The 10,958-nt window shown below is 46.5% G+C and overlaps 1 protein-coding gene across 1 annotated transcript in view; it reads left to right on the forward strand.

Annotated features, from left to right (window-relative positions):
* Positions 1 to 3,517: 3,517 nt before the first annotated feature.
* The window catches only part of KDELR3 (KDEL endoplasmic reticulum protein retention receptor 3), a 9,700-nt gene continuing 2,259 nt past the window's right edge, over positions 3,518 to 10,958 (forward strand). Inside the window, exons 1-4 of the mRNA XM_019544923.1 lie at positions 3,518 to 4,049; positions 6,430 to 6,530; positions 7,235 to 7,393; positions 8,549 to 8,801. Coding sequence (XP_019400468.1) covers positions 3,959 to 4,049; positions 6,430 to 6,530; positions 7,235 to 7,393; positions 8,549 to 8,801 — 604 coding nt within the window. The 5' untranslated portion in view covers positions 3,518 to 3,958. The remainder of the gene's footprint in view (positions 4,050 to 6,429; positions 6,531 to 7,234; positions 7,394 to 8,548; positions 8,802 to 10,958) is intronic.

Genomic DNA, 10,958 nt, shown 5'->3' on the forward strand with positions numbered 1-10,958 from the left:
TAATTTAAAAAAGAAACCAATTCCTGTTTTTATTGCCAAATCCCAGCTCCCTCTCCTCCTTGTCACCCTGGTGACATTGCTTGCAGTCACCATGGAAACCTGAGGCATGGAGAGAGAGCATCACAGAGAAAGACAGTGGCAGTGTCTTGGATTATTCTGGGAGGCAGGGAGACACCTGGTGTGAGGCTTTTTATTTTGTGGCAGGGAAGGAGGTGGGGAGGAGAGGAGGGTTATTTTTACTTGTTCCCACTTTGTGTGCCAGTTTTCTTTTTTAAGTGTTCCAAGTTTGGATGCCTCTTCCCCCTCCTTGAGGCTGCTCACTTCGCCCACCTCCTCCCTCAGCCGTCTTGGTGGCACTGCGCTCTCACATCAGACAGTCATAGAGCTTCCACTGCTCACTTCCCAACCTGCCCGCTTACATCAAGTCCCAACTGGTGACAGCAGAGAGATGCTACCACCACCCTGAAGGTTTCTCTCCTCACTTGCTCCTGAGCAAGTTGTTGGCATCCCTGGCATAACTCGTCAGAAATTTAGATGTCCGCTTGGTGCCACCTCCATGAAATTCCTCCAACTGTAACCCCCCACCAGCCCCAAATGGGCAGCAAAGCACCGGAGAAGAATAGGAGTCAGACTGAGGGAGACAGATCCGTGTCAGATCCTGTGAAGACAGAAGTTAGAAAGAATAAGCTTCTCTTCAGAGGAACAGGTGTTAGCAAAGATTCATGGAGTCATAGATTGTACGAGGCTGGAAGGGACCTTGCAGATCATCAGGTCCAGCCCCCCCCCACCTTCTAGGCAGGAAGACAGCTGGGGTCAAGTGACACCCCAGCAAGGTGACCATCCAGTCTCCTCTTGAAAACCTCCAGAGTAGGTGACTGTGCCACCTCAGGAGGGAGTTTATTCCACAGTCTGGACACCCTGACTGTGAAGGATTTTTTCCTGGTATTAAGCCTGAGGAACATCAAAGAGGTGGAGAGAAGCTCCCACCATTTTTTAAACCAACAAGACTAATTCAGTTTAGAAACTCAGGAAGTGACAGATCAGGGCTAAGGTGAAAATGATACTCCATCATGAGAACAGGACAATTAATCACTACCCCACTGTCTGTGTCCAGGTTAACTGAATTAAAGGCACCTTTCATGGCTTCAGCTACCAGGTTTACCTCTTAAAGACAAGCTCTCCTCCAGTCCCCAATGAAGCTGCTTTTTACTACAAGTGGGTGCTAATGGTTGATTCCGTCTGAACTTGGAGTCTCTTGCTCTGGCTTTTGGAGGAAGTGCAAGTTTAAAGGTGGAAGTGGCAAATGCATGGATTTCTGTGGCTGGGTCAGCATTGGACATGCATAGGCACAATTTAACTAGCTGGAGGTGATATAAGGCATGTCAGGTCAATGCATCGCAAGCATCCAGGAACAATAGAAAGTTGAATCAGACCCTGAAACTGCATAAGGTTTAGAGTAGACCATCAGAGAGGCCAAGCATCCTCCACTGAATGGGGAGGTCACCTTTTTAGCCAGAACCACAGTGCTTCCCTCTTTCAATCAATACTCTTTCCATCTTAGATGAGTCAGTCTTCATTCAGCAGTCCCTCAGCTGGGTCCTGCTTCACTCAAGCACTGGCTACCCTGGAAACTGAGGTGGGTGAATTTGTTAAGGTCATAAGCTAGGTACTGTCCATGTGCTGATGGCAAATTAATCTGTAGTGTCTTCCTACAACCTCACTTGGTGCCTTCATTGGGCAATGAGTGAGGGGGCAACAAGAGAGATTCCAGGCAAAAACGGCTGCTATGGGAAGTTTCTCTCACGGTTATCTGAAAAGAACAGTCATAGCTGCTTAGACAGTCTGCATGCACTTCTCGGGTGCCCCATTAACGGACAGCACTTTATGCTTCAACGTAGGAAAGTTTACTGAAAGCTCTAGCAGAAGTAGCCAGAATGCACAGCCTCCATCTATCGCCATGGCCAAGGGATCTGTCCACATTGAACATGCAGCCTCCTGAAACAGCTGAGACTAAAGCTGAAGTGGGTAGCTGCTGATGGAGATTTTTTACCACATCTTTCTCAATTACTTTTCTTTGGGAAGAAGAATGCAAGTCTAAGCAGTATTTTCAGAGATGCCTGGTGCTACGTGTTTGTTCCTTCAGCCAAGGAAGGTTATGCGCTTCAGGGCAGCCACCAAGCCTTTCCCAGTGTGATGTCACAGGTCATCTCTGAAAACAGTGGGTCCAATATTCTGTTGCTCATCAGTGGATAAAAAGTTAAGTCGTCTATTATGATGCCATCTAGGGACTGGTGGGTCTCATTGCTTCCCTGCAATTCCCTCCTTCACCCAGCCTTCCTACTGCCCGCTGATTCACTCTTTCACAAAAGACAATATGGTTGTATCATGCCCCCGGTACCTGTTTGTGCCTTTTGAAGCTGGGAAAAGAAGAAAGGAGAGCAAGGCTGAGAAATGCAGAAAAGTAGGAGTGCTGTGGATCTCACTGGAGAACAAAGGTTGGGGGCTCAGCTCACAACTCTTACAGTGAGGCTGCTTAGCTTATGGAAAGGAAAACAATTCTCCAGGTTGAGCAGGTTGGTGACATGCCTTTCTCCCAGAAGGACAAAATTATTCTAGTCTATTTTATTACTTTGGAGAAGGGAAAACTGGGACTGTATGAATGTAGGAGAGGAAGTTATGTAGGTGAGGGAACCTTTGGGTTACATAGGGAAAAGGGGTTATTATATTATATGGGAGAGATGGGTGCTCAAGAGGGCAGTGAGAGCTGTTAAGTCATAGAGGGGACCTGATGATTTCCTCATTGTTAACACCCTTAGGCACCCATGGAGGAACTCTTGGCTACTCAGGAGGTAAAAGCACCTGACAATCTCTTTCTTTGTTAATTTATGGCCATCTCACTCTTTTCTGGGTGATGCAATGAAAATGAAGGGAAAGGGAACCTTAGCCTAGCAGATGCATGAAAGGCATCAGGAAATGAGGAAATGATCACGGGATTATAGAGAGAGGCAGTAATAAATAATTATAGCAACCTGTCATGGATGCTAACATTGTCCTGTCCCAGTCACTCTCCCTGCACCAGCTGACCAAGAAGAAACAAAACCGAGCAAGGCAAAATGCAGGGTGTTTCAGAGCCTCTTCTCTGAGAGCAGTCTTTGCTAGACTGGGAGAGTTCACCAAGGAACATGGTGCAAACTCCACCTCTGGAGTCACTGAACACAGGTCTGAACAAAGCCGCAGGGAATACAATGCAGGGAGGCAAACTTGCACAGCTCAGACCAAGACAGGCAGCTGAGGTGACTGAACCGACCTTTTTGTCTCTAAAGGGTCCACTTCTGATGCTGCCATCTCTGTGATCCCTGATTCTGACAAAGTTTGATTATTTCCATCTGTCTTTTCCCCTTTAAGGATATTTTCTGTTGTAATTTGAGAAGACCAAAGGGGGAAAAAAAAAAGGAAAATAGCTCAGTTATTCCCGCCGGCGCCTCTTCCCTCCCTTACCCTCCCCATCCAGACAGGAGCCACGTCACCCATTGCCTGTAGTGGAATAGCTAAAGTGAGCTCGGACTAGGGCTTTCTTGGGGACAAGACCCTGCTTTGGACTGGAATAGATCTTCCTGGGAAGGGAGGGAGGGCAGAGATTCTCTTTAGGAACTGCAGGGAGCGAAGAAGCTAGGTAGGAAGTGGGTTTGATAAAATAGACATTAAATATAGCAGGAGGGAAGCACATCCTGGGAGAGAGAGCTGTGCTGGAGAAAGTTTTACTTCATCTCTGCCAGAAGACAGGAAAGAGATCTCAGACTTAGAGAGAAAGAAGGTTTAATTAGGAGGCAGAGTCAGGGACAAAGAAAGATCCACTGTGGTTTTAACAAGTAAAAGAGAAAATTGGTTGGGAGAAAGCAGGGGAGTCCCCCAGCCTTCCCTGCTACTCAAAATTAAACTTTGACAAATTTTTGGAATAATGAATGTCTTCCGGATCCTGGGAGACATCTCCCATTTGCTGGCTATCATCATATTACTGGTCAAGATCTGGAAGTCTAAGTCCTGTGCTGGTGAGTCTTCCCCACTTCCCCACCCCACCTGCAGTCTTTTTTTTAGTGTACTTGGGAAGGAGAGTCCTAGTTGGCAGCCTTGGTCTCAACAGCCATTGAGGGGAATACTCTGTGGAGATTTGTGGGCCTTGGAGAGACATTGCTGCTATCAGGGCTGATAACAATCCGTTCAAACTTTGCCTGACCATTCCTTTATTGGGTTCCTGGAAAGAATTAAATGCAGCTCTCTCCTCTTTTCCTCTCTACCTCTCCTCAGTTGGAATCTCTCTGCTCTTTCCCCGACATTCCCCTCTTCTGCTGATGCACCTTATTTTCTTGGTGGGTGGGTCTCCCTTAGGAGCTTTCCACTCTGTTAGCAGACCTAACAACCCAGCATTATTTCCTGGGACAGATCCAGACATGGATATGGGTAAACCAGGCAGCTGCCCAGGACCTAGACAGAAAGGGGGCCTGAAAATGAAAATAAAAATTACAACTGCATAACAAAGTTTTAATATTGCACATGTACATATACCTAATCCTGTGTTTTTATTTCCACAAATTTGATTTATATGTATATGTAGTAATTTTTTTTTCCATTGCCCAATTATTATCATCATTATCTCTGGTGAAGGGGGGGCCCGATACTTAAAGTTCGCCCAGGGCTGCCAGGAGTATAGGTACGGCATTGTCCCGGGGAGGTGGGAAGCGTGGTGGGAAAAGAAGGGATGTGTGTGGAAGAAAGGTGTGGCAATGTGGCAAAATAGATTTACTCTTAGCACAGGTGCCTAACTTGGTGATAACACTGCCTGAATTGTGGAGAAGAGCTTGATGCGTGTGCAGGCCTTTCTTCTCTTCTCTGCCTATTAGGGTGTAGAAACATTTCCAGGCAAAAGGAAGAGAGAGAGACTGAGAGGCATTGCTGCTAAAGGGCAACTCAATTCCAGAAGGGGAACACCGCAGGCAGCTGATAACTTCCCCTCCCTCTACACCCCCCTACTGCTTGAGTTATGTTTGTTGACCAGACAAGAGAGAGGAAGCTGTAACAATGTTCTGCATCTTCCACCTCAGCATCTGAAAGCACTTTGCAAGCCTTAATTTAGCCTTAGCACCCCGTGAGGTGCTTTTTACCCTCATTTCACAGATGAGGAAATGGGGGCCTGGTGAGGCATGATACACAGAAACTGTTTGCTCCAGGAAGATGAGTTGAATCAGGAATAGAACTCAGAACTAATGTCCATTCCCACATGCCAAGCGCTAAGCTATGCAAGCTACAGACAGGTTGCTCCCTGGTCCTGCCAAGCTGCTCTCTGGAAGAAAACACGATTGCTTATTTGCAGAGGGGTTATTTTTAGAGTTTATGCTTTAATTTTCTAATAGACTTTAGGACTGCTGAGATTAAGTGAATTTAAAGCCCTGCAAACTAGGGCCTTATCATCACCAGCATTTCAGAGCAGGGTCATCATAGGCAGAGTGGATTTCCCTCCATTCCCCCCTCTTCATCAGAGCTCTTTCAAATTGGATACCAGGCTCACTCCCTGTTTGTGGGCTGCTCTGTGATCTCTCTGGTGAGGGAGGTGCCACATCATCATTGCCCAAAAGACACTGGGAGAAAGAGGAACAGCAATTTGGGGCAGACAGGGCCTAAATTGGCCACAAAAAGTGAATTCCCTTGTTACTGCAGGGGTGTTCGCTCTAAATCAAGCCTGCTGCTGTGCATGCCGGGCCTGCAGGCACGAAGGCTGTCATCTAGCAAGGTTTACAAATGTCCGGTTCACTCACTAGAGTCAGACAAATAGGTTTAAAGATACAAGCTCTGTCGCTCCTCCCCTCATCTGCCATCCCTACACATTTTTTCCCCAGTGGTACTGTGCACTTTAGTCCCCAGGCTACTTTGCTCTAGCAATGGTAGGTTAATGATCTTCCTCCAGTTCAGAAAAGACACGTCAGAGTGAAGTGGTCAGTTGCTGGACCAGACTGGGCTCGGCTAGAAATGTGTTCCATCCCATCAGTTACAGGATGATTTCACTCAGAAAATGAAAATGCATGTCTGTCAGAAGATTAACAGGATATTTTTCATCCAAATCAATTCTACTCGTGCTTAGTAAACTAATTTTGATTGCGTATATAAGCAATATCCCAAGAGCCACTAAGGCACTAGGTAAGAGTCCCATTTATTCTCCCAAAACTGCTGTTGTCCCACTTTACACTCAAAAAGTAGTACCAGCTCAGGAGCTTGAAGGATTTATTTTGTCCTGGAGCCTGTTCTTCACTGGAGAAGGTATCCTTCCAGCAAGAGGAGAGGGTGGATGCACAAGGAGTGGAGTTTCAATGGTGAAGACGCAGAGGATGAGCTCTGAATACCTTTTCTCTCACACCTGTCATCTCCTCTGCCATGCAGGTATCTCCGGGAAGAGCCAGATCCTTTTTGCTCTTGTCTTCACAACCCGTTACCTTGACCTATTCAACACCTTCATTTCAATTTACAACACCGTCATGAAGGTAAGGTTGTGTCAGGAATGCCACTCCAACTGATTGCTTTAGCTCCTTTGTGGAGTTACCTGACAGGAGTAAAGGAGAGATTTATATCAAATCAGTGCTTCCATTTTTGGGAGAAGGGCATGATTCCATCTTCTTTACCTCCACTTTCTACAAGGCTCCAGAGTTACACTGGACTGCCATTTACACCAAGAGGGCCCAGCTAAGATTCCCTTGGAGACCCTGGTCTCCCATTGACCAGACACACTGAGTTGCTTCTACAGAATTGCTAGTACCACTGAGACCAGGAGCAGAAGAGTGCGACTCAAGCCTGGATGGTAAGAGTATTAACACCTCAAGCCACCAGGCCAGCACCTCCTGTAGGGCTTTATATAGCTAGAACAAACCTGGATCTTCTACACACCAGTACAAAGCACTAACCCCTTGAGACACTGGCTCAGCCACTGCAACATCCCTAGCACCAGCAGGGAGAAGAGATGGTCATGGAACCTATCCAAGGTCTTTGACAAGGTGATGCAGAACCATAATCCCTAGCACCTTGCCTCCAACCAGCATCAGCACTGCCTTAAAAGCAGGTGTTACTGTTAGCACTACCTTAAAAGCAGGTCTTGACGGAGGTGAGCATGCAGCAAGTCAGTTCCTTATGAAGCGGAGAAGGCATAATGGAATATGAAAAAAATATTTTGTTCCTCTGCCTACCTCCACAGGTCATTTTTCTGCTATGTGCCTATATCACTGTGTACATGATCTATGGAAAGTTCCGTAAAACATCTGACAGCGAGAACGACTCCTTCCGTCTGGAATTCCTCTTGGTCCCCGTCACAGGCCTGTCGTTCCTGGAGAACCACAGCTTCACTGCTTTGGAGGTATGGAAAACTAAAAAGTGAAGGGGCAGGGGATGGAGGAAGGGGAGAGGATTAGATAGTGCCCACTTGGTGGGGGCTTAATGTCCTCAAAAGAGGATGGAAGAAATGTTCTTACGGCAAACCTTGTGAAGGAGAGGACCAGATGGGCAGCTTTTGAAGGTAGATGCTTCTCTCTACTACACAAAGAGCAGGATAGGCTTCTTCTGTCTTACATCAATCTTCATTCAGAACGGCTACACCTTCTGTCCAGAAGGCACTAATGGGGACACCAGTCAGTCCCAGCACTGACAGTGGTTTATTGACCAGTCAACAACTTCTAGTCCCAAGGAACTGGAACAACAGCTGCACCTGCTTTCAGCAGGACTTGTTTTATTAGCCAGAAGACCTGTAAAGATGGTTGCAGCTTTTTTTTTTTTTAAATGTAAATACTTCCCTTTCCCCAAACAAAAGTCTAACTGACTCAGAACCATTGCAGGGGGCACAGGGCCACAGCCTACATGCACCCACTTAAGTACCACCACCCTCCTCCTGCCCCTTTCCATCCCACTGCTTGTTTCATACCCCTGCTAGATCTAGTCTTATGATAGGTCACAGGTGCCTATGGGCAAGGATGGCTCATACAACAGCACGCATAAAGAGCTGGTTTCTGAATGAAAATGTTGAAGTCTCCTGGAAATTAATGCTATTCTTCTAAACCTGGGGTGTCAAACTCATCTGGCCCCATAGGCAAGAGAAAAATCACTGGGTTTGGTTTGTAGCCTGAACTGAGTCCAACTCTCTGCGCAGCGCTTGGTCTGCCTGTGCGCCACAAGCACCAGCCCTGGGGCTTGCTGGACACAGCGCATGGGCTGGACCCAGTCCTGCAGACAGCACTGGGGATCCATCTGAGGCACTGAATGCAGCTCATACTCTGGAGCCCCTGCACCATGGGTTGTGCTGGATCCAGCTTGTGTTCACAGGCAGCACGTACTGTGTGCCAGCCCCAATTGCCATGCGTGCACAGTGCCAGGGGCACAGCCTGTGCATGGGATTGATTCAATAACCCATAGGCCATATTATAAAGCATCATGGGCCCAATCTAGCCTGCAGGCCAGATCCACCCTGAAAGCCATGTATTTGACACCTCTATTCTAAGCCATTTCTCTTTTCTCATAGATCCTCTGGACCTTCTCCATCTATCTGGAATCAGTTGCTATCCTTCCACAGCTCTTCATGATCAGTAAGACAGGAGAGGCAGAGACCATTACAACACACTACCTCTTCTTTCTGGGTCTCTACCGTGCTCTCTACATCGCAAATTGGATCTGGCGCTACTACACCGAGAACTTCTATGACCAGATTGCTGTGGTTTCTGGGGTGGTACAAACCATCTTCTACTGTGATTTTTTCTACCTTTATGTCACCAAAGGTAGGTAGGGAGCTGAGAGTGGGAGGTTGGGACCTGGAAGAGAACTATTATCTACTCAGCAACAAAAATGGTCTATGGGAGGGAGGGGTACATGTGATTTTTTTTTTTTTTTAAACAGACCTTAGCAAGTCATGTAGCAGGCTGTATTGGTCTTTAGCCTTCTGCAGAGCTGCAACCCATCAAACAGCTATTATGATGCATAAAAACACTGGAGAGAAAGTTAAGGATGTAAAGTCAAGTATCCAAGTTCAGAAATTCCAAAAGTGCTGCTGTCTGCGTAGCCCAGCCTGCTGGCATAAAAGCATTACAAGGCAGCCTTTAATTACATGAACACATACCATTTTTTTCCACTGGTCCCTTCATCATTCTATGCACGGAGGAACAGCGCTAACCAAGCAGCTGTTTGCTATTTTATATTTCTCATTCAGTATGGGGCCCCAAGCTTTTACTGCATACTATGTAAATCCCATTCTAAATACAGAGTTAATGCCCTCATGGGTTTTTCTGTGGCTCTCATCCAAGGGTCCACAGCCATTATAAACACCTCTACAAGGTAGGGATTTTCTCCATTTCAAATGTAGGGAAAATGAAATTCAGAAATGAAAGCCAAAATTGTCAAAACCGCCTACTGATTTCACATTCACACTTTCACATGCCCCGGCCTAATTTAAAAAAAAAAAACACTTCATTTTTAGTGTTTCGTATGTTCAGAGAACAGCCAATGCTGCTGTGGATGCTTGGGGGCATTGGCTGTATTTGGTTATAGCTATGGGTACTTGACATTTCTGCAAATCAAACCCCAGGGTCACAGGCTGGGCAGAAAATAAGGAACACAATTAGCCAAAATCACTGAAAAGCATAGTTTAAGTGACTTGCTTTGCCTCTCACAGGAATTCTCTGGCAGAATGTAATCCAATTTTCCAAGTGTTACTTAACTACATGCATCTCAAGACCCTCTTTTCTCTTGCTTTCCCCAGCCCCATTCACCACACTTTCCACGTTCTGCAAGAGGCACGGGATTTTACAGCCTCTTCCAGGATACCACCCTGAATCACATATAAAGCAGGTCCACCATCAGGCAAGAGTGCAAGGGGAAAGCGCTTATAAAAGCTACTGTAATGTACATTGTACAGGCATTGGTAATTAGGACATTACCTAACTTTTGAGTCTTTGAATTTGCAACCTTAAAAACGTTTGGGTTTTGTTGTTTGGTTTTTTTTTTAATGTTTGTAATGTCATAGGCTTTGAACATAGCAAACTGAAGGAAAAAAAAAATCATATGAGCCTCAGCATCAGCAATTGGCTTGAAACTATTAAGTCCACAGCACAGGCGTCTGCTGCTGTAGCTAAGGAAGTAATCTGATAGCAACAGCAACATGTCATCCTCAGTGTGGACCAGCCACTAGAGGCGATAGAAGATATTTTGCCAGTGAGTTGTGCAGCTACACAGTGATACAGGCTGGAGCAGTGGTGATTCAGAAGTGACAGATTTGCTCCCAGACTCTGGAGGGAAGCATGCCTAGTGGCTTTAGATCCTTTCTTCTCTTGCTCACAGCCTGTCTATTCCACACTACAGTTCATCTCTGCTTCTCCCCACTTTCATCACCAACGCTCTACTCAAGAATTCCCCTCCCCACCTCACCTCTGCAAACTAATCAAATTGCTTCTTCCTTTCCATGGTACCTAACCAGCAGCAGGGGCACCATTAGTAGCATATGGAAGTCTCATTTCAGCTCCTGTTCCCCAGGGGTGGGAAACAGCCCCAAGCTTGCAGGAAAAGCCATGCTCAGGTCCTACAGCCTGGAGCTGGAGCATGCATAAGTCTTTGAATTGCAGCTGCTGAACACAACTCTACTTGGGGTGCTGACAAGTGATGTTTTGTCACACAATCAGCCCCTTGAAAGCACTCTACTGCTGCAGAGTGCTTTAAAAGTGCCTGATCACACAACAAATTAACCATCATATAAATGAGGGTTCAGATGAAGGCACTCCAAAACATCTTCACTAACTTCTGTCAGTTCGTGTGGGAGTCTGTAAGATGGGAGGGGGAGGAAGCTGTGAGCTGGGGTTTGTGCAGCCTGTGCTGGAAGGGAAAGCAGGTGGATTGGAAGCCCCACACCGAGGCAGGGAGCTCCAAACCACCTCTCTCATGCCCCC

The sequence above is a fragment of the Crocodylus porosus genome, unplaced genomic scaffold, assembly GCF_001723895.1.
Source record: "Crocodylus porosus isolate Cpor-Errol unplaced genomic scaffold, CroPor_comp1, whole genome shotgun sequence".
Classification (NCBI taxonomy): domain Eukaryota; kingdom Metazoa; phylum Chordata; order Crocodylia; family Crocodylidae; genus Crocodylus; species Crocodylus porosus.